Raw genomic sequence first — 25,057 nt, 5'->3', positions numbered from 1 at the left:
TAGCAGTATTGTTACAAAAAGATTAAAATTAATAAATAAATGTAGTTATTGAACAAAACAACTACAAAGCAATGGCATTAAGAGTTAAAATCTGTTTATCAAACATTCATTATAGGAGACAATCTTTATTCAAATTAGCAACACAATTATGCCACAACTATAATTGTCTAGAACACAACAAATACAACTGAATAGGTCTTAAAGGACACATTATCATCAAAAGTATTTAGTAAAAAATATTATACTACATCAATTCTTATTTCCTTTTGGGAGCATTCCTACAAGAGTTTTTGGTATGCCCTTCTTGTCCACAGTTGCCATATGAAACCTTGTACTTCTTTATATTTATTTCATCATATGGCTTGTATCTTTATTTTTGAGGTCTCCCTGGCTGCCTTTTCCCAGTATGTGGCAGTACAACATTTTCTGCTATATGTTGTGGCACATCCTATTTGCTTTCATCGGGTAGATGGTCTATTTATATCTCATAAGTCTGTAGAAGGCCCCCTTCATGTAATAAGAAGAATAATAGTTTTCATAAGACTCGTTCTTGTGCCTGAAAGCCACCAAAGCATGTGGACAAGGAAGTTCATCAAGTTGGAATTGTCCACAACTACATCTCTTATTTTGAAGGCAAACAATGAAGTGTTTCACACCCTCTATCAAAGTATGGATGTAATTTGTTGAAGCTCTCACCTATATTTTTATTACAAACATATAACAAGTTGCCGGCACTTGATAAAATACAAAATATCTACAACTATACTACAACACATCTACAATTATCAATATATGTTTATTTTGATGAAATCAATTATCTCATGTTATGGACCATAACTTACTCTCATCTTCTGCCATAATGTCATGTTGTCCTCCAACTCTTTGTTATATTTTTTTCCAAGGTATGTGAACATATCCTTTGTATTCAATAATTTTTTATTAATCCAACGTTCAAGAAGAGTCCTCATGTACTCTAATAGTTCAATCACGAGCATCTTTCTTGCATCTTTGGTTACCGCATTCAAGGACTCTATAATATTTGATGTCATCGCCCATGTTCTGTTCAGCATAGCATGTACCCGAGATCATTTGTGATAACCAATATCATATAGGTATGATTTAACACGCGTGTCGATCTCTTAAATCTTTGACATTCTTTCATTAAATTCATCAAGCGTGTATGGTTGTGACGTGGCAAAGTACAATCCGCTTAACTTTAGATGACCTTTCTTGAACTTTGACCTTACATTTATCTAAATATGCCACATGCAAGCATAATATGGCATGCCGGTATAAACTGTAGATGTTACCTTCAAGATACTCCCATTCCGGTCTGAAACAACCACATATTTGATTTTTCACCATATGCATGTTTGAATTGCTCAAAAAATCACCTCCATGATGCGTCATTTTTTGAATCAACAACGGCGTATGCTAGTGGTAATATGCTACCTATCACATAGGTAGCAAAAAGAAATTCAATTTTAATAATAAAATTTGAAAATATAAAAAAATATAGTCTCATAAATTACTTTATTACAATATTTATAATTAATCCACATTACTTATTGCATCCATTGTGCTAGATGTTAGCATGACTCCCCTATATGCCGGTTTCAAGAAGGTGCCATCAACTACTACAACTGGCTTATAATTCTCCCAACCCTTGATGGATGAACTAAGAGCAACAAATGCATACAAGAAACAGTCATCTTCAGTCTTCTGCAATTTCACTACCGATCCCGGATAAGTCTTCTCCAAAATATATAAATAACTCGGCAACCGACTGTAGAAATCAGCAGGATGACCTTTCAAAAATTCCAAAGCCTTTTCCTTTGCTCTCCAAGCTTGCATGTATGTTAAGTTCACACCATGTTCTGACAACATATTAGTTTGTATGTCTTTTGGTGTGTATATTATCTTAGGATCCGTATATTTTGGCATGACCATGCTGCTAACTACCATGGCATTAGCTTTGCGTTGTATATATGTGTTGTCCATCAAAGATCATGTGTGCAAGCTGTTGAATTTTTGAACCTTGAACAATGCTGATTCATTTATGCTGGTGGACTTGAAGTGTCACGTACAATTGTCACCAACACATACAAGGCGGTAGCTACAGAATAAAAACAATTATAAAAATATTATTCAAATTGTAGCTATAGAATACAGAGTTGTTTATGCACAACAAATTGTTCTAAATAATTTATATACATAAAAACTACAACTTATACACAATATGATTTTGACAAATAAAATATTTTTACCTTCTTGCACTAGACCTTTTTACCCTAAATCGAAACTTATTCATGACAACATAATTTTTTATTGCACTGATAATGTTTGCTTGTCTTGGTAAACTTGGCCTACTTCAATTACTTTTGGCATATGTTATGCTATTATGATACTTTCATATTCCACAATTGCCGGAGATATTGGTATATCAATCAATTTCACTGTTCCTGATACTTCTCCAAATGTGTTACAATTACTTGACAATTGTACCACGTTACTATTACGATAATCAGAAGTACCTGCACTCAATTAAAAGTATAGTAATTCAAGCCTCTGTATATTCTGATATTTTGTTCTGTGATCACATTTTTATTTTTTCAAACCTTAAATACTATGTAACAGTTGCACTTCAAATGTTTCTAGAGACATAACAGTTGAACTACATTTGTTATGTAGTATAGTTTTAGATAATTTATAGTAAAATTGTAGAACACTCGATATTGAAAAAATACCACCACTGAAAAAATAGAGCAAACCTGTAATTGTGCTCGCATTCGGCATACTGCATTCCAAATCAAAATCACGTACTGTTATACACAGCGGATACATTCCTAAGTTTTTGTTTTCCTTTTTCGTCTCCATATACACTCGAACTACCATATCGTTTCGAATTTTTATTGGAGGACAACGTTCGTTGACAGTGTATTTGATCTCAATAATTTTTACATAGATATCGATCATTAGATGCTCTACAATTGCGGCATTCAATTGACTATAATTTGAATTTCCATTGACTAGAATTCTGTCAACATCAAAATCTATGTATCTCCCAAAATTATCCTACCGGCCATTGAGTTGAAGCATTGTCGCCAGTTTTGATATTATATCGCCAAATTCAATTCAATTGTATAGAAAATAATTACGCAATCGTATGAAAACTTTAGAATGCAACTAATTGTTTGCAATTGTGTTCTTCGGAAGCTTTTTTTTGAGTTTGTTGCCTTGTTTATGGAAAACCAGAGGAAATCTGCCTAATAAAAGAATTCTACAGATATATTGCCTTGATTATGGTGCGATGATTGCGTCTAAAATTTCTAACTCAAATATAAGCTATCCCAAAATCATGCGTCTAAATAAGTTTATTTTAAAAGAATGTATTTTTTTGTAGCTAAAACGTATTTAGGTCAGATAAATTTTAAAACTGGGACAATTTTGATAATACGGTTTCAAATAGTGTATAAGATAGAAAATATCTCATTCACAAAACACTATTTTATAGCCCACTTGGGCCCAGCTAGGTTATACATGTCATCAGCGCCCACAGCAGACAAGTTAGTGGTCTTTTTTCCTCTATTAATCCTTTTTTTTCCTTTCCGATGACTACACTCCCTCCTACAATATAATAATTCTTAACAAAATCTTGTTCCGGTGGAAATAGACTTCAAATAATTAATCTGATTTATATACAAGATATTAGTAGTGTGTTAAAAGAATTTTCTTATTTTGAATTAAGCTTAATAAATCTGTTTATTTTCATTGTGAAAGATGATATATATGGATTTTGGATCTAAATAAGATATAATCCATTATTTTCATACATGTGTGATATTTCAAAGTTATCAACTTTAAAGAAGAGTATAATTTACTATCAAGTATGTGCTACAAGAAATAAATGTTCAAATTAAATAACTATATATGTAAAAATAATTATATTGATGTCTAAAATTGTTACTAGATGCCAATAGATGATTTCTCGATGGTTACGGCCAAAATATAGTTCAAACAACTGAAAGGATCGCCCTCGAAGGGTACCGCTAGAAGGATACATACGGGTCCATCCGAATTTAATAGCTTCAATTTAATCCATTCTGTATTTATATTAAAAAATTCATTAAATATATATAAAAATTAAATTTCAAAACACATTTACTAATAGTTCTTGGCTCTGCCGCTGGGCAAATAGATTTGCATCGAATTTCATGAGTGATGGGGTTTTAACTTTTATTATTTATGACAGTGGTATCTAAGCCTATTTACATGTATCTAGAGTACCTGCTTGTCACGACCCAATTCTCTTATGAGCCGTGATGGCGTTCAACGTTAACGCTAGGCAACCCAAATAGTGAATTACACGGATTATTCCTCTTATAATAAATTTCCGAATAAGTAAATTCTTCCTTACTTAAAAGATTTAAGAAATAACAAGTTTAAATACATAAAACGAGAGCAGCTGAGTGCAGTCATATCTATAGTAATACTCCAAAACCAAAAGTTTATTGGTGTGTGCCAAAATAGAGTGTCACAAGTGTATGAGCACTAATAGATTATACAAAACTCTAGCTATTGTCTGAAATAGAAATAGACAGAAATGAATATAAAGGAGAGACCCTAGGTGCTGCGGAACCACTCAGAAATGCAGCTCACCACTAGGCCTCCGGGTAACGGGGATGCACGCCGGAGTGATCGTCAAGTGCACCTGCCTCGGATCATGCACAATCAGTGCAGAAGTGTAGCGTGAGTACATAAACAATGTGTACCCAATAAGTACCAAGTATAATCTCGATGAAGCAGTGACGAGGGGTCGACATCGACACTTACTATGGGCTAACAATAAAATATGAGAATTTTAAATAAGCATGGGATATGAAACAATAAAAACAACTCCTCAACATAAAAGGACAATTAATTTTTCTTACAAGTAAATAAATTTTGAGTAAATTCACGCCTTCTATACCTGTAACTTCACAAGTCACATAATAAAAATCAAGTATGGTTAGGCTCCTAGTATTAATAGGCACAATTTATGTCGAGGACGTACGGCCCAATTCAGAATAATGTGTACACTGCCGAAGGACGTACGGCACGATCCATAAATGCATCTATATACTACCGAGGTGTTCGACCCGCTCCACAAGAAGAGAAAGATACTTTATAAGCATTTGCCTTAAATGTTTTTAAGGAATAATACATAAAATAATGCAAATTCATTAACGACCTTTCGCAATTTCCTCTAGCAAGTTCTAATATAATTTTAGGCACTTTAATTTAACAAGAGAATAATTAGTAGCTACGCACGAACTCTCGTCACCTCGTACGTACGTAGCCTCCACAATTAGAAGTAAACATTAATTTAAATCACCTATGGGGTAAATTCCCTCTTACAAGGTTAGATAAGAGACTTACCTCATTTTAAAACCCCAACTCGGTGCCGATCAATACGAAACTAGTCAAATATTATATAATTTAATCAATACATGCTCAAACATTCGTAATTTAACTATTAGATTAATTACCCAACCCAAATTAGAAGAATTCCTAAAATTTACTCTGGGCCCACGTGCTCGGATTCCGGAAAGTTTTGTAGGGAATCGTTACCCATAACCTCAAGAACTCAAGAATACAATTTTCATCCCATTCGATAACCATTTTCGTGGTTGAAATCTCATTTTTTTCAAAACCTAGGTTTTTCATCTAACCCATAATTTTTTACAATTTACATGTTAAAATCTACTCATAATATATGTATTTAACTCACAATAGGTAGAATTAATTTACCTCCAAGTTGCTAGGCGAATATCCCTCTCAAGAAGCTCATAAATCGCCCAAGAATAAAGAAAATGGGCTAAAAAATAGCTGAGTCTAGTTTTTAAAACATTCTACCCAACAGGTTTTACGCACATGCGGTATCGCTTCTGCAGACGTGGGTGAGCTTCTGCAGAACTCCCCAAACCCAGCATTGGTCGCTTCTGTGGAAAGAATCCCGCTTCTGCGGAAGGAGAAGCGCATCTTTAGCTTCCTCGCATCTGCGGGCCTTCCATCACAGAAGTGAGGCCGCTTCTGCGCGTCACCTTTCCGCTTCTGCGGTCCACTGGCCATCATGTCCAAGCCGCTTCTGCGGACCAAAACACGCACATGCGGGCTCGCACCGGCTCAAGGCTCGCAAGTGCGAGCACACCAGAACTGGTACAACAGTAGCCCTTTTTAGTCCAAATTCAATCTGTGAATCGCCGGATTGCACCCAGGGCCCCGTCTAAATATACCAATAAGTTTATATTCATAAAACGAACTCGCTCGAACCCTCGGAACGCATAAAACTACATCAAAACTAAGAATCACACCCCAAACCAAATCGAATCAACTTATGAACTTCAAGTTCTTCCAACTTACTCCGAATGCGCCGAACTATACTTAAACTACTCGAAATGACACCAAATTTTGCATGCAAGTCTTAAATCATCATACAGAACTATTCCTAGGCTCGAAATCCTAAACAGACCTCGATAACACCAAAACCTACTCCAAACCAAATTTAAAGAACTCTAACACCTTCAATAAGGAAATTTTTACTATTAAACGTCGAAACGCTCCCGGTTCATCCAAAACCCGATCCGAACATACGCCCAAGTCCAAAATCATCATAATAGCCTTTTGAAATCGTCAAATTCCTATTTCGAGGTCGTTTGCTAAAAATATTGACCGAAGTCAAACTTAGCCCTTTTTGCCAACCTTAAGGAACTAAGTGTTCCGATTTCAACCCGAACCCTTCGAAAACCAAACAAACCATCCCCACGAGTCATAAAATATTAAAATCACATACGGGGAGTCTTATTTAGGGGAACGGGGTTCTAGAAGGCCAACCGTTATTGGGTCGTTACATTCTCTACCTCTTAAACAAACGTTCGTCCTCGAACAGGTATAGAATCATATCTGGAGTGCCGAATAAGTGTGGATATTTGCTCCGCATGTCCTCCTCGGCCTCCCAAGTTGCTTCCTCGATAGGTTGGCCCCTACACTAAACCTTTACCGCATAAATCTTCTTGGACCTCAACTAGAGAACATGCCTATCAACAATGGCAACTAGCTCCTCCTCATAACCCAAGCTCTCATCTAGCTAAACCATACTAAATCTAACACATGCGACCTGCCGGCATGATATCTCAGAAGCTTAGACACGTTGAAATCCGGATGAACTCCCGATAGACTGGGAGGCAAAGCGAGCTTGTAAGCAACCTCTCCAACTCGTCTCAACACCTCAAATGGGCCTATAAACCTTGGGCTCAACTTGCCCTTTTTTCCGAACCTCATGATTCCCTTCATTGGAGAGACCTTCAAAAGAAATTTATCGCCCACCATAAATGATAAATCAAGCGCTTTTTGATCCGCGTAACTCTTATGTCTAGACTGTGCTGTGCGAAATCGCTCCTGAATCAACTTTACCTTTTTCCAAGGCATCCTTCACCAAATCAATACCATATAACTTAGCCTCGCCGGGCTCAAACCATCCAATGGGTGAACGACATCGTCGACCATATAAAACGTCAAATGGAGCCATCTCGATGCTAGACTGATAAATATTGTTGTAAGCAAACTCGGCCAAATGCAAGAATCGATCCCACTGCCCTCCAAAGTCAATCACACATGCCCTGAGCATATCTTCCAAAATTTGGACTGTCCACTCTGACTGTCCGTCAGTCTGTAGATGAAAGGCGGTGCTGACCTCTACTCGGGTCACCAACTCACTCAGTACTGCTCTCCAGAAATGCAAAGGAAACTGAGGTCTCTATCTGATATAATAGAAACAAGTACACCATGCAACCGAACAATCTCCTGAATATAAATCTGGGCCAACCTCTCTGAAGTATACGTGGTCACAACCGGAATGAAATGTGCTGACTTGGTCAACCTGTCGACAAAGACCTAAACTTCTGCAAGGTCCGCGGTAACCCAACTACGAAGTCCATAGTAATGCGCTCCCATTTCCACTGAGGTATGGTCATCTGCTAAACTAGACCACCTGGCCTTTGATTCTCATACTTAACTTCGCAACATACTCCACTATGTCCTTTTTCATCTGTCACCACCAATAATGCCACCTCAGGTCACGATACATCTTCGTAGCACCTGGATGAATAGAATACCGACAGTTGTGTGCCTCCACTAGTATCTTCTTCCTCAAGCCATCAACATTAGGGACACATAGACGACCCTGAAGTTGAAAAACACCATCCCCACCGATAGTAACCGCCTTGGAAACACCCTGTAGTACCATCTCTCTAAGAACCAACAAGTGCGGATCATCAAACTAGCGAGCCTTGATCTGTTCGAATAGTGAAGACTAAGCAACGACGCATGTAAGAACTCTACCGGGCTCTAAAATATCCAACATCACAAGTCTATTAGCCAAGGACTGGATGTCTGAAGCTAATGGCCTCTCCTCTGCTGAAATGAAAGCCAAACTACCCATACTCTCTGCCTTTCTACTCAAGGCATCTGCAACTACATTAGCTTTGCCCGGATGATAAAGGATGGTAATATCATAATATTTTAGTAACTCAAACCACCTGCGTTATCTCAAATTGAGACCCTTTTGCTTGAACAAATGCTGCAAACTACGATGATCGATGTAAACCTTACAGGACACTCCATAAAGATAATGCCTTCAGATTTTAAGAGCATGAACAATCGCAGCAAACTCCAAATCATGTATAGGGTAATTCTTCTCGTGGGGCTTCGGTTGACTTGAAGCATATGCAAAAACTCACCCCTCCTACATCAATACACAACCCAAACCAATGCGTGAAGTGTCGCAATACAGAGTATACATCCCCGAACCAGAAGGCACTACTAACACTGGTGCTGAAGTCAATATGGTCTTGAGCTTCTGAAAGCTCATCTCACAATCATAGGACCATCGGAACGGAGCACTCTTCTGGGTCAATCTGGTCAATGGTGCTGCAATAGATGAAAAGTCATCCACAAACCGACGATAATAACCTACTAACCCCAAGAAGCTCCTGATCCCAATCGCCGTAGCAGGACGATGTCAACTCTGAACTGCCTTGATCATTTTGGGATCAACCTTAATACCCTCGCCCGATACTATATGTCCCAATAATGCCACAAAATCTAGCCAAAACTCACACCTGGAGAACTTAGCATATAGCTTCTGTTCCCGCAAGGTCTGCAGCACCACTCTCAAGTACTGCTCGTGCTCCTCCAGGCTAAGTGAGTAGATCAAAATTTCATCAATTAAGACAATGGCGAACAAATAAATATGTGGCCTAAACACCCTCTTCATAAAATCCATAAAGACAGTTGGACGTTAGTCAAACTGAAGGACATTACCAGAAACTCAAAATGGTCATATCTAGTCCGGAAAGCAGTCTTCGAAACATCTGAATCCCGAATCTTCAACTGATGGTACCCTGATCTCAAGTCTATCTTAGAGAACACTCTAGAACCCTGTAACTGGTCAAACAAATCATCAATACATGGCAACGGGTACTTGTTCTTAATGGTAACTTTGTTCAACTGGCGGTAGTCAATGCACATCCGCATAATCCCATCTTTCTACTTCACAAATAACATTGGCGTACCCCAAGGCGATACACTCGACCTGACGAACCCCTTTGCTAGCAACTCCTCAAGATGTTCCTTTAGCACCTTCAACTCTTTCGGAGCCATGCGGTATGGTGGAATAGAGATAGGTTGGGTACCTAGAGCCAAATCAATATAGAAATCGATATCACGATCTGGTGGCATGCCTGGAAGATCAGAAGGAAACACATCGGTGAACTCCCGGACTACGGGCACTGAATCAATCGTCGTAGTCTCTGCAGTAGTATCCCAAACATAGGCCAGATAAGCCAAACAACCCTTCTCAACCATGTGTCGAGCCTTCAGAAAGGAAATAACTCAACTAGATGCACTGATAGACGAACCCTTCCACTCCAATCTTGGCAACTCTAGCATCGCCAAGGTAACAATCTTGGCATGGCAATCTAGGATGGCATGATATAGAGATAGCCAGTCCATGCCCAAGATGATCTCAAAGTCGGTCATATCAAGCAGCAGGAGATCTTCTCTAGTTTCGTAACCATAGAATGTAATAATGCAGGACTGATATATCGGATCCACAACAACGGAATCGCCCATGGGAGTGGACACATAAACAAGAGTAACCAAGGACTCACGAGAAACACGCAGGATATGAGAAAACAGAGATGAAACATATAAATATGTAGACCCTGGATCAAATAGTACTGAAGCATCCCTACTGCAGATAAAAATAATACATGTGATCACGGCATGTGAGGCCACTGCATCTGGTTTGGCCAAAAAAGCATAGAACCTAGACGGAGCATCACTCGACTGGCCTCCACCTCTAGGACGACCCCTACCCACCTGCCTTCCTCCTCTTGATGGTCGGACGGCTGGTGGAACAACTGGTGTTGTAATCATAGGCTGCTGACCCTGCTGCACTGCCTTGCCCTGATGCGTGGGGCACAACCTCCGCACATGACTGAAATCTCCGCACTCGAAACAACCTCTCAGTACGGTGGACTGCTGGCCTGAAGTCTGGCCCAGATGACCTGAATACCCACTGGAGGAAACTGAATAGCAGGTGGGTGGTAAGAACTCTCTAGCATAGCACTGAAGTAAAGTCGCACTGGAGCACCCCGAGGAGGCGGCGGCGCTGGGTATGGGGGCCTGATAGACTGACCTCTCGCGAACCGGCATCTACCCTCAGCCGGGGCACCTTTGAGCTCTCCTGAATATCAAACCGCTTATCCATGTTGCCACGACCCAATTCTCTTATGAGTTGTGATGGTGCCCAACGTTACTACTAGGCAAGCCAAATAGTGAATTAGATAGATTATTCCTCTTTTAATAAATTTCTAAATAAGTAAATTCTTCCTTACTTAAAAGATTTAAGAAATAACAGGTTTAAATACATAAAACAAGAGTAGTTGAGTGCAGACATATCTATAGTAATACTCCAAAACCAAAAGTCTACTAGTGTGTGCCAAGACCTGATGTCACAAGTGTATGAGCACTAATGGATTATACAAAACTCTAGCTATTGTCTGAAATAGAAATAGACAAAAATGAATATAAAGGAGAGACCCTAGGTGTTGCGGAACGGCTTAGAAATGCAGCTCACCACTAGGCCTCCGGGTAACGGGGATGCACGTCGGGGTGATCGCCAAGTGCACCTGCCTCGGATCATGCACAATCAGTGCAAAAGTGTAGCGTGAGTACATAAACAACGTGTACCCAGTAAGTATCAAGTCTAATCTTGAAAAAGTAGTGACGAGGGGTCTGCATCGACACTTACTATGGGCTAACAATAAAATACAGGAATTTTAAATAAGCATGGGATATAAAACAATAAAAATAACTCCTCAACATAAAAGGACAATTAATTTTTCTCACAATTAAATAAATTTCGAGTAAATTCATGCCTTCTATAACTGTAACTTCACAAGTCACATAATAAAAATCAAGTATGGTTAGGCTCCGAGCATTATTAGGAACGATTTATGCCGAGGGTATACTACCCGATCCAGAATAACGTGTACACTGCCGAGGGACGTGCGGTACGATCCATAGATGTATCTATGTACTGCCGAGGCGTTCGGCCCGCTCCACAAGAAGAGAAAGATACTTTATAAGCATTTGCCTTAAACATTTTTAAGGATTAATACACAAAATAATACAAATTTCATTAACGACCTTTCACAATTTCCTCTAACAAGTTCTAATACTCTCTTTGTTCCAGTTTATGTGAACCTATTTTCTTTTTGGTCCGTTCGAAAAATAATGACCCATTTCTAATTTTGGTAACAATTTAGCTTAAACTTAAAATTTTACCCTTAATGAGAAGCTTTTATAACCACACAAATACTCTGGGCCCCATTTTGATTTGTTTAGGACCACAAATTTCAAAAGTCTTCATTTTTTCTTAAACTCTGTGCCGATTCAAACAGGTTCACAAAAATTGAAACGGGGGGTGTATAATTTTAGTCACTTTAATTTAATAAGTAGAGTGCAATATTTCAAGAAGTACATGATATGGGTCCTAAAACTACCCGGACATAAGCATAATTAATAGCTACGCACAGACACTCGTCACCTCGTACGTAAGTAGCCCCCACAATTAGAAGTAAACATTAATTTAAATCAACTATGGGGTAAATTCTCTCTTACAAGGTTAGATAAGAGACTTACCTCGTCTCAAATCCCACTTTTCAGTCAAAATTTTGCTCTAAAGCCCCAACTCGATGCCGATCAATCTGAAACTAGTCAAATATTATATAATTTAATCAATGCATACTCAAAAATTCATAATTTAACTATTAGATTAATTGCCCAATCCAAATTAGAAGAATTCCTAAAATTCACCCCGGACCCGCATACCCGGATTCCAAAAATTTTTGTAGGGAATCGTTGCCCATAACCTCAAGAACTCAAGTATATAATTTTCATCCCATTCCATAACTATTTTCATGGTTGAAATCTCATTTTTATCAAACCCTAGTTTTTTCATCTAACCTGTGATGCTTCACAATTTACATATTAAAATCTACCCATAATCTACATATTTAACTAACAATATGTAGAATTAAATTCCCTCCATGTTTCTAGGTGAATACCCCTCTCAAGAAGCTCCAAAATTGCCCAAGAATGAAGAAAATGGGCTAAAAAATGGCTGAGTCCCGTTTTTAAAACATTCTGCCCAGCAGGTTTTCCGCACCTGCGGTACCGCTCCTCCGGAAGGAGAAGTGCATCTGCGCCTTCCTCGCATCTGCGGGCCTTCCATCGCAGAAGCGAGGCCGCTTCTGTGCGTGACCTTTCCGCATCTGCGGTCCACTAGCCAACATGCCCAAGCCGCTTATGTGGACAAAAACACGCACCTACGGGATTGCTTCTGCGGACCAAACGAACTCGCTCGAACCCTCAAAATATATAAAACAACATCAAAACTAAGAATCGCGCCCCAAACAAAATCAAATCAACTTATGAACTTAAAGTTCTTTCAACTTACTCTGAACGTATTGAAACATACTTAAACTACTCGGAATGATACAAAAATTTTTCGTGCAAGTCTTAAATCACCATGCGGAGTTATTCCCAGGCTCGAAATCCCAAATGGACCTCGATAACACCAAAACTTACTCCAAACCAAATTTAAAGAACTCTAAAACCTTCAATAAGGAAATTTTCACTATTAAGCGTTGAAATGCTCCCGGGTCATCCAAAACCCGATCCGAACATACGCCTAAGTTCAAAGTCATAATACAAATCAATTGGAACTATCAAATTCTGGTTCCGAGATCGTTTGCTAAAAATGTTGACCGAAGTCAAACTTAGCCCTTTTTGCCAACCTTAAGGAACCAAGTGTTCCGGTTTTAACCCGGACCCTTCCAAATCCCAAACTAACCATCCCTGTGAGTCATAAAATAGTAAAAGTACATACGAAAAGTCTTATTTAGGGGAACGGGGTTCTAGAAGATAAAACGACCAGTTGAGTCGTTACACTACTACTTTTTACCAACACAAATATTAGGTAGCTTTACCTGTCAATATTTTAAAAAACAAAAAGAAACAAATTACTTAGTATTTTTGTCTTCACTGAACTTTGAACCTAAACCTCATGATTCTTCTCATACTTTAGACCACACCGTTGGGTGCTTCTATGCCACAAATTCTAATTCATTCTTTGAAAAGCCAACATTCAGTGCTTTGTGATTCTAGGAGTTGGTGTATCATTGATATCTCGTTAACACTCATCAAAGATAAAATAAGAATAATAAAGAGAGGAGACTTTGGTACCATTGGTGATTGTTTTGAACCCCAGTAATAGAAGTTAAAAAAAATTATGCCATGATTTAAAGTTTGCTCGGCAGGATGTTTCTCAATCACAAGAATTTTACAGCACGCTAGCAGCATTTTAAAGCACGCAATAATTATAGTGATCGTCTGAATATTTTAGTATTGGGGCTGAAAATTCTGGTGATCGTCATCGTTTCTGATGTTTCAAAATTTTGGCACTAAAAATACTAGTGATCGTCAAAAGTTTTGGTACTTCAAAATTCTAGCGAGCTCTACAAAATTTTGGTGAATGTGTTTTAAATTATGATGCGAAGCTAGTTTTCTAAAACTTTTCGTAACGGGGTTAAAATATAAAGAGTAATTTAAAAAAGGTCCATCTAGCGTAATTTCTAGAAGATATATTGAGTTATACTGCTCTTTGTTTAAATGAGTTAGAGCATGACTGTGGTATTCTGTAAAATGATTAACTTAAATAACTGTTCACCCAACCGCTTAAATTTAAAAAAGTTGACAGATGTATAATATATCTTTAATTTATTTATAGGCGAAATACATAAACGACCCATTTAAGTTGTCCCCAACGTTCAGACAAATACCTCAACTGACCCCTTTACCATTTAGACACTTCAAGAGGCTACTAAGTGTATCAAGTAAATACATGTTTCTTATGTGGCATATGCGTGTTTGCTAACAACATTTTGGGCGCGTGAAGTCATTTTACAAGCTCAAACAGTAGCTTCCATAGGAACGGATCTGTAACAAACCCTCTTGGCTACTTGAACAATGTCTTCAATCTTCATAATTCCAACATTAACACAAAAAGTAAGTCTATCCAAACTAACACCTGATTAGAGTATAATAATGCCTTCTGGTTAACAGATTGAATCTTGAAAGAAGTCTTCAAAACCCATCTTAAATTCTGAAAATTTGAGTTCGTGTTCCATAGTTCTTCACCGCCCAACATTGTGGAAAAAACTGGGTTGTTTTGATCTAAAAATTGGATGTTCGAAATCTTTGTTGAAAACTTCTTCATGAAATGGAACCTACAGATTAAGGTCGATTGCAGCTAATTCGATAGGCTTTGGTTCGAAATTTTCGAAGTCTGTTCGAAGAAGAAGATGATCGGGTCTATTCGAAGAAACCGAAATTGCTGGATCTGTTCAAAGTCTATTCGAAGAAGATGAGTCTGTTCGAAGAAGATGGGGAAAACAAGAAGATGGTTGGGGGGATGGGGGAGGTTGGTGCCAGTTTGCAAAAGTTTTCTTTTTTTGTTTAACTGTATTCTCTTGTTAATTATATGTGTTAAATATTTATTACAAATTACATGGGTCATTCGTTAATTGGTTCATTTAATTGTCACGACCTAAATTTTTCTCTCTCTAGGATGTCGTGGCGACACCTAGTCTCTAAGACTAGGTAAGCCTAACAATTATGCGGAATAACTGGTTATAAAGATAAAGCTCAACCTCAACATCTAAAATAAATAAGAATTGCGGTTCTAAATAATTACAACTCCCAAACCCTGAAGAAATAAGTCACAAGCTCTAAAGAGAAAATGCTAAGTGTCTCTATATATCAGAGTCTAATGAAAATTAGGAAAGCAATATCATAAAGATAGAGGGGGACTCCAAGGTTCGGCAGATGTTGAAGTCTCCACGTACAGCCTAGCTCACTAGTTCCTGGTCTAGTAAACAGTACCTGGATCTGCACAAAAAGATGTGCAGAAGTGTAGTATGAGTACACCACAACGGTAACCAGTAAGTACCAAGCCTAACCTCGATAGAGTAGTGACGAGGTCGGGTCAGGGCCCTAATGGAATAAAAAGGAGACAAGGCAGAAGATATAATAATATAATGAAATGACTGAGAATTGAACCATGTGAAATTACAGAAAGGTAACAAAACAGCAAATAGAGGTAAACAACATGGGCGCTCTTGAGGTACCGCCTCGTAGTCTCAAACGTAAATACATAACAGGGGATTTACCGAGGTACCTCCCCATAGTCCTAAAAGTATATATGCAACAAGGGCGTTCCCGAGGTACCGCCTCATAGTACCAAAAGTAAATACACAACAGGGGAGCTCTCGAGGTACCGCCTTATAGTCCCAAAAGTAAATAAGCAACAAAGGAGCTCCCGAGGTACTACCTCGTAGTCCCAAAAGTAAATATGCAATAGGGGAGCTCTCCAGGTACCGCCTCGTAGTACCAAAAGTAAATATGCAACAGAGGAGCTCCCATGGTACCGCCTCGTAGTCCCAAAAGTAAATACACAACTCATAACCCAGGGAACAACGAATTTACAGCAAGGAATCCTATAGTTAAAGACTGAATACAAGATCAAGGAAGTAGATAATTCAACTAAGCCTGTTTCACAAATTGAAAGTAAGAGTTAAGACACGTAGACAAATGACATTAGGCTAAACATGATTACTACACGTGCTAGAGCAACTCAGTTAAGGAATTAAAAGAAAACTACTTAGCAAGAACCGGATTTTTCAACATATAACCCGAGTACGCACTCATCACCTCGCATACACAGTGTTCACGTATTGCAAATATCATAACAGTACCAAAACCTAAGGGGAGGTTCCCCCACACATAGTTAGACAAGTCACTTATCTCAAATCTCACTCAATCAGTCAAATAGAATGCCTTTCCCTCGATTTTCCGACTCTGAACAGATCGAATCTAGCAAAAAGGATTACATACTATAAATATGACTATAAGAAACTTATTTAAATAATGAAACAACGACTTTAGCAAGGAATTAGAAAATCGCCCCAAAAAGTCGACCCGGGCCCTCATCTCGAAATTGGGTAAAAATCACAAAATACGAACACCCATTCGATATCAAGTTCACCCATACCAAAATTACTCATACTACAACACCAAATCGCCACCCAAAACCTCAAATCAAACTCTCCAAATCCCTAGCCTCAAATTCCCAAACTCCACCTTAAATACACACAAACTAAGTGGGAAATTCAATGGGGAAACAAGATTATTGATTAAAAATGAACACAAGTGACTTACCTCAAGAATCCCTTCGAAAATCCTATCAACTATCGCCTTAGACCGAATTTGCAAAGTCAAAAATGAGAGTAATTACTAAACCCTTCAGTTTTAAACACTGCCCAGTTAAACCGCATATGCGGCAACTTAACTGCATATGCGGTTCCTCTTCTGCGAAAACAATACCTCTTTTGCGTACAGGCCTCAAGGCACACCTTTCGCTTAACTTCCCCACTGAACAAATTCCGCTTATGTGCCCAGCTCGCCGCATCTGCGACCACGAAGGTGCAGAAATTACCTTGCACTTGCGACCACTACACAACTAGTCCTAGGCCGCTTTTGTGCTCCATTTCTCACTTCTGCGGTGCCATGACCGCATCTGCGGTCTCAGCTGGGCAGTCCCAAATATGCTTCTGCGTCTCGATGGCCACTTTTGCAGTGCCGCACCTGCGGCCCAAAATGCACAGGTGCGATTGCACCATACACAACAATGCTTCAGCTATGCACCAAGTCCAATTTTGTTCCAGATTCAAGTCCGAATCACACCCTGGACCCCCGGGGCCCCGTCCGAGTATACCAACAAGTCCTAAAATATTATACGTACTTAGTCGAGCCTTTAAATCACATCAAACAATGCTAAAAACATGGATTGCACATCGATTCAAGCCTAATGAACTTTAGAACTTCAAACTTCTACATCTGATGCCAAAACCTATAAAATCAAGTCTGATTGACCTTAAATTTTGCACACAAATCATAATTGACATTACGGACCTACTCCAACTTCCGGAATCAGAATCCTACCCAGATATCAAAAAGTCCACTCCCGGTCAAACTTTTCGAAAATCATCCAATTTTCCAACTTTTGTCATTTTACGCCGAAATGACCTACGGACCTCCAAATCAACATCCGGACACGCTCTTAAGACTAAAATCACCCTACGGAGCTATAGAAATCGTCAAAACTCCATCTTGGAGTCGTCTTCAGACAAATCAAACTACGGTCAATTCCTACGACTTAGACTTCCATTTTAGGGACTATGTGTCCCATTTCACTCCGAAACCAAAAACCAAACCTCTCGGCGAGTCATGTAACCATAGAATGAAATAAAGGGAACAATAAATAGGGGTTCAGGACTAATACTCTCAAAACGACTGGCCGAGTTATAACATCCTTCCCCTCTTAAAATAAATGCTCGTCCTCGAACGAGTATAAAGACATACCTGAAGTGGTGAAATGATGAGGATAACGGTTGAGCATATCATGCTCGGTCTTCCAAGTCGCCTCCTCGACCAGATGACCCCTCCCCTACACCTTCTCTGACGCGATGTTCTTTGACCTCCACTTTTAGACCTGCATGTCCAAAATGGCCATCGGCTCCTCAATATAAGATAGATCCTTGTCCAAATGTACTGAGCTAAAGTCTAACACATGAGACGGATAGCCGTGATACTTCCGGAGCATGTAAACATGGAACACTTGATGAACTGCAGAGAGGCTAGGTGGTAGTGCAAGTCTGTAAACCACCTCTCCACCCCTCTCAATAATCTCAAAAGGCTCGATATACATAGGGCTCAACTTGCCCTTCCTCCCGAACTTCATAATACCCTTCATGGGTGAAACCCGGAGCAAGACTCGCTCCCTAAACATGAATGCAACGTCTCGAACCTTCTGATCCGCATAACTCTTCTGGCTGGATTGGGCTATATGAAGTCAACCCTGAATCAATTTAACCTTTTCCAAAGCTCCTGTACCAAGTCTGTACCCAATATCCTAGCCTCTCCTGGCTCGAACCAACCCACCGGAGACCGGCACCGCCTACCAAACAAAGCCTTATACAATGCCATCTAAATGCTCGACTGATAACTGTTGTTGCAGGCAAACTCCACAAGTGGCAAGAACTGATCCCAAGAACCCTCAAAATCCATCACACACGCACGAAGCATATCCTCCAACATCTGAATAGTGCGCTCAGACTGTCCGTCCGTCTGAGGGTGAAATATTGTACTCAACTCCACCCGAGTACCCAACTCATGCTATACAACTCTCCAGAACCACGATGCAAACTGCGTACCCCGATTAGAGATTATAGACACTGGCACTCCATGAAGCCTGACAATATCGCGAATGTAAACCTGAGCCAGCTGCTCTGAAGAATAAGTAGTAACCACAGGAATAAAATGAGCTAACTTGGTCAATATATCGATAATCACCCAAACTGCATCAAACTTCCTCTGAGTCCGTGGGAGCCCAACAATGAAATCCATAATGATCTGCTCTCATTTCCACTCTGAAATCACTAGCTTCTAAAGCAATCCACCTGGTTGTTGATGCTCATATTTCACCTGCTGGCAATTTAAGCACCGAGATACATACTCCACTATGTCCTTCTTCATCCGCTTCCACCAATAGTGCTGCCTCAGGTCCTGATACATCTTCGCAGCACCTGGATGAATGGAGTACCACGAACTGTGATCCTCTTGGAGAATCAACTCACACAAACCATCTTCATTAGGCACACATAGCCTGCCCTGCATCCGTAGTACACTATCATCTCCAATAGTGACTTCCTTGGCATCACTGTGTTGAACCGTGTACTTAAGGACAAGCATATATGGGTCATCATACTGACGCTCTCTAATATGATCATAAGGAGAAGACTGAGAAATCACACAAGCCAAAATACGACTCGGTTCGAAAATATCAAATCTAACAAACTAGTTGGCCAAGGCCTGAACATCCAAGGCTAAAGTCCTCTCTACTACTGGTAGATATGCTAAACTACCCAAACTCTCCGCCTTGCAACTCAAGGTATCGGCCATCATATTGGCCTTCTCGGGATGATAGAGAATGGTGACATCATAATCCTTAAGTAGCTCCAACCATCTCCGCTGCCACAAGTTAAGATCCTTCTGTTTAAATAGATACTGTAGACTCCGGTGATCGGTGTAGACCTCATAAGAGACACCATACAAATAGCCGCCAGATATTCAAGGCATAAACAATAGCTGCTAACTCGAGGTCGTGGACAAGATAGTTCTTCTGATGCACTTTCAGCTGTCTAGATGCGTAGGCAATCACCCTACCGTCCTGCATCAACACCGTGCTGAGACCAATGCGCGATGTATCACAATACACCGTATAGGACCCCGATCCAGTAGGCAACACTAACCTCGGTCGTAGTCAAAGCAGTCTTGAGACTTTGAAAGCTATTCTCACACATCTCGGTCCACCTGAACAGAGCACCCTTCTGGGTCAATCTGGTCATAGGTACTGCAATAGATGCGAAACCCTCTATGAATCGACGATAATACCCCGCCAAGCCAAGAAAACTCCAGATCTCCATAGCTGAGGACGGTCTGAGCCAACTCTGCACTACTTTAATCTTCTTTGGATCTACCTTGATCCCCTCACTCGATACTACATGACCCAAAAATGCCACTAACTCTAGCCAGAATTTACGCTTCGAAAATTTTGCGTATAACTTCTTTTCACTCAAGGTTTGAAGCACGGTCCTCAGGTGCTGCTCATGATCCTTCCGACTCCGGGAGTACACCAAAATGTCGTCAATAAACACAATGAAAAATGAGTCAAGATAGGGATGAAATATACTATTCATCAAGTGCATGAATGTTGCGGGGGATTTGGTCAACCCAAAACATATCACAAGGAACTCTTAATGACCATACTGAGTCCTGAAAGTAGACTTCAGGATATCTAGCTCCCGAATCTTCAACTGGTGATAAACTGAATGCAAGTCGATCTTAGAGAACACTCTGGCACCCTGAACTTGATCAAATAGGTCATCAATATGTGGCAATGGATACTTGTTCTTCACTCTGACCTTGTTCAACTGGCGATAATCAATACACATTTGCATAGAACCACCCTTCTTATTTACAAACAAGACAGGAGCATCCCAAGGCGACACACTAGACCGAATGAAGCCCTTATCGAGCAACTTTTTCAACTATTCCTTTAACTCTTTCAACTCTGTTGGGGCCATACAATAAGGTGGAATAGAAATGGGCAGAGTTTCCGGTAACAAATCAATGCCAAAGTCGATATCTCTGTCGGGCGGCATACCCGAAAGATCCACTGGAAATATGTCTGAATAATCCCTCACTACCGGAACTGACTCGATGGTGGGAGTGTCAGCACTAACATCGCTCACATAAGCCAAATATGCATCACACCCCTTCTCAATCATCTGTTGAGCCTTTAGAAATGAGACAACCCTGCTAGAAACATGATCTAAGGTACCTTTCCACTCTAGCCGTGGTAGACCTAGCATAGCCAATGTCACCATCTTGGAGTGACAATCAATGATAGCGTGATAGGGAGAAAACCAGTCCATGCCTAATATAACATCGAAATCTACCATACTAAGAAATAATAAATCAGCTCTGGTCTCAAAACCACTATGAACAATAAAACATGACCGATACACAAGGTCAATAATAATAGAATCACCCAGGGGTGTAGACACATAGACAGGAGAACTCAGAGAATCACGGGATACACCCAAATACTAAGCAAAATAAGATGACACATAGGAATAAGTAGAGCCTGGATCAAATAAGACTGATGCATCTCAATGACAAACCAGAACAATACCTATGATGACAGAATCGGATGCAACTGCCCCCATCCTAGCAGGAAAGGCATAATATCTGACCTGGCCTCCCCCTCTAAGGTGACCTCTACATGTCCGACCTCCACCTCAAGCTGGCTATGCAAGTGGGGTGGTAGCTGGTGCTGTAACCATAGCCTAAGGACCCGGTGGAGCATGCGGTGACTGAGTGGTCTGTGGAGGTGCACCCCTCCTGAGTCTGGGCAATCCCTCACCATATGACGAGTGTCACCACACTCAAAATAAGCTCTCGGAGGATGTGGTTGTTGAGACTAGCTCGGGCCTGATCGGTTGGACTGACCGCTGAAAGCACCCCATGCAGGAGGTGCACTAGACAATGGCGGTGCATAATAAGGAGCATGTGGCCTAAGAGTGGTCGGAGTACTGTTGGTGGCTGGAATTGCTGAATGAATAGGGCGACCCACATAGCCCCTACCCTGACGAGCTATAGCTGGGGTATGAATACCATTATATATGCCAGACTCTCAAGACCTCTTGACCTCTCTCTCCTCACTCTCTCTCGAATCAACATACCCTCCAATCTCCTGGTGATTCCCACCACCTGCTGGTATGTGATGTCCATCTCCAACTCTCGGGCCATGATAAATCTGATACTGGGGTTGAGCCCCTCAAAAAATTGATGAACCCGCTCCCGAAAAGTAGCAACCAAGGTTGGTGCATGCCTGGCCAAATCACTGAACCGGACCATATACTATGACACGGTCATCGAACCCTGGCGCAACTACTCAAACTCTGTGCGCCATGCATCTCTGAGACTCTAGGGACATACTCCCTCAAGAACATATCTGAGAACTGAGTCCAAGTGAGTGAAGCTGCCTCAGTCGGACTACCCAACTCATATGCTTGCCACCACTGATAGGTCACTCCTCTAAGCTTGAATGTAGTGAAAGAAACCCCACTAGACTCCGCAACAACCATAGTACGGAGGATACAGTGGCACTCCTCAAAAAAATACTAGGCATCCTCTCACGCCAAGCCACTAAAAATAAGAGGGTGGTACTTCTTGTACCTCTCGAGCCTGAGCTTCTCCCCCTCAGAAACTGTTGCCCTAACCTCGGGCTGAACTGGAGCTACCAGTTGCATCGGTATGACCTAAGGAACCTGCTCGACTTGGACCCGTTGCACTGGGGTACGGGTGGCAGGAGTATGTACTCCTCCCCTGGCCTGAGATGTGGCAGGAGCAAATGGTATCAACCCTGCCTGAGACAACATGCTGAACATGCTCAGAAACTGGGCGAGAGTCTCCTAGAGGGTTGGTGCTATAACAGGCATCATAGGTGTCTGCCCTCCAACTGGAGCTACTAGTGGCTCCTCTGTAGAAGCTCGTGCGGGTGCTCTGGCTGCACCACATGGACGTCCTCAGCCTCTACCCTGGCCCCAGCCTCTCGCGACTCTAGCATGGGCCGCAGGTGTCTAGTCATCTGATCCAGTTGTACGTGTCCTTACCATATGTGAGAGAATAAAAAGATGAAAATTTAGAATCCAAAGTCAAAATCTCGAATGATAAGGAGTAAAAGAAGTGAAGCTTTTCCTAACAGTTCCATAGCCTCGCGAATATAAGTATAGACGTCTCCTTATCGATCTGCGAGACTCAACTAAACCTGCTTGTGACTCATAACACCTATGAACCTAGTGCTCTGATACCAACTTGTCACGACCAAAATTTTTCCCTCCGTAGGATGTCGTGACGGCACCTAGTCGCTAAGACTAGGCAAGCCTAACAATTATTCGGAATAACTGAATATAAATATAAAGCTCAACCTCAACATCTGAAATAAATAAGAATTGCGGTTCTAAATAAATATAACTCCCAAAACCCAATAGAAATAAGTCACAAGCTCTAAAGAGAAAATCTTAAGCATCTCTATACATTAGAGTCTAATGAAAATAAGGAAAGCAACATCATAAAGATAGAGAGGGACTCTGAGGTCTGCGGACACTGGCAGATGTACCTCGAAGTCTCCACGTACGGCCTAGTTCACTGGTAGCTGGTCTATTAAGCAGTACCTGGATTTTCACAAAACGATGTGCAGAAGTGTAGTATGAGTACACCACAACGGTACCCAGTAAGTGCAAAGCCTAACCTCGGTAGAGTAGTGACGAGGTCAAGTGAAGGCCCTACTAGAATAAAAAAGAGACAAGGCAAGAGATATAATAATATAATGAAATGACTGAGAATTGAACCATCAGAAATTACAGAAAGGTAGCAACACCGCAAATAGAGGTAAACAACAGGAGCGCTCCTGAGGTACCGCCTCGTAGTACCAAACATAAATACATAACAGGGGAGCTTCTGAGGTACCGCCTCGTACTCCCAAAAGTAAATATGCAACAGAGGAGCTCCCGAGGTACCACCTCGTAATCCCAAAAGTAAATACACAACTCATAACCCATGGAACAACGAATTTACAGCAAGGAATCCTACAGTTAAAGACTGAATACAAGATCAAGGAAGCAGGTAATTCAACTAAGCATGTTGCACAAATTTCAAGTAAGAGTTGAGACACGTAGAACTGCGACATTAGGCTAAACATGATGACTACACATGCTAGAGCAACTCAGTTAAGGAATTAAAACAAAACTACTCAACAAGAACCGGATTTTTCAACATTTAACCCGAGTACGCACTCGTCACCTCGCGTACCCGGCCTTCACGTATTGCAAATACCATAATAGTACCAAGAACTATGGGGAGTTTTCCCCATACAAGGTTAGACAAGTCACTTACCTCAAATCTTGCTCAATCAGTTAAATAGAATGCCTTTCCCTCAGTTTTTCGACTCTGAACGGCTCGAATCTAGCCAAAATAATTACATACTATAAATATGACTTTAAGAAACTTATTTAAATAATGAAACTACGACTTTAGCAAGGAATTAGAAAATCGTCCCAAAAAGTCAACCCGGGCCCACGTCTCGGAATCGGGTAAAAGTCACAAAATACGAACACCCATTCGGTATCGAGTTTACCCATACCAAAATAACTCAAATCTGTCACCAAATCGCCACTCAAATCCCCAAATTAAACTCTCCAAATTCCTAGACTCAAACTCCCAAATTCCACCTTAAATACATACAAACTAGGTGGGAAATTCAATGAGGAAACAAGATTATTGAATAAAAATGTTCACAAGTGGCTTACCTCAAGAAATCCCTCGAACGTCCTCTCAAATATCGCCTTAGACCGAGTTTGTAAAGTCCAAAATGAGAGAAATCACGAAACCTTTCGATTTTAAACACTACCCAGTTAAACCGCATATGCGGCAACTTAATCGCATCTGCGATTCTGCTTCTGCGAAAACAATACCACTTCTGCGTACAAGCCTCAAGGCACACCTTTCGCTTCTGCGATCCTTCATCCGCATTTGCGCCCTCGCAGGTGCGGGAATCTCATCGCACCTGCGGAACTTCCCCGCTGACCAAATTCTGCTTCTATGCCCAGCTTGCCGCATCTGCGACCACGCAGGTGCGGAAATTACCTCGCACCTGCGACCACTGCACAACTCATCCTAGTCCGCTTCTGCCCTCCACTTCTCACTT

At 40.6% G+C, this 25,057-nt stretch overlaps 1 protein-coding gene across 1 annotated transcript; it reads right to left on the bottom strand.

Moving 5' to 3' along the window:
- Positions 1-1,551: 1,551 nt before the first annotated feature.
- Positions 1,552-1,965, bottom strand: LOC142173484 (uncharacterized). The gene has a single exon (XM_075239080.1). It carries the CDS (start codon positions 1,963-1,965, stop codon positions 1,552-1,554), a length of 414 nt encoding a protein of 137 aa, XP_075095181.1.
- Positions 1,966-25,057: the final 23,092 nt, after the last annotated feature.

This window comes from Nicotiana tabacum, chromosome 19, assembly GCF_000715075.1.
Source record: "Nicotiana tabacum cultivar K326 chromosome 19, ASM71507v2, whole genome shotgun sequence".
Taxonomy (NCBI): domain Eukaryota; kingdom Viridiplantae; phylum Streptophyta; class Magnoliopsida; order Solanales; family Solanaceae; genus Nicotiana; species Nicotiana tabacum.
Note: the sequence above shows the minus strand (reverse complement) of the source record. Positions and strands in the feature narration are given on the sequence as shown.

Coding starts and splice junctions, on each gene's coding strand:
- LOC142173484 (XM_075239080.1), bottom strand. CDS start 1,965: ATGGTAGTTAGCAGCATGGTCATGCCAAAATATACGGATCCTAAGATA.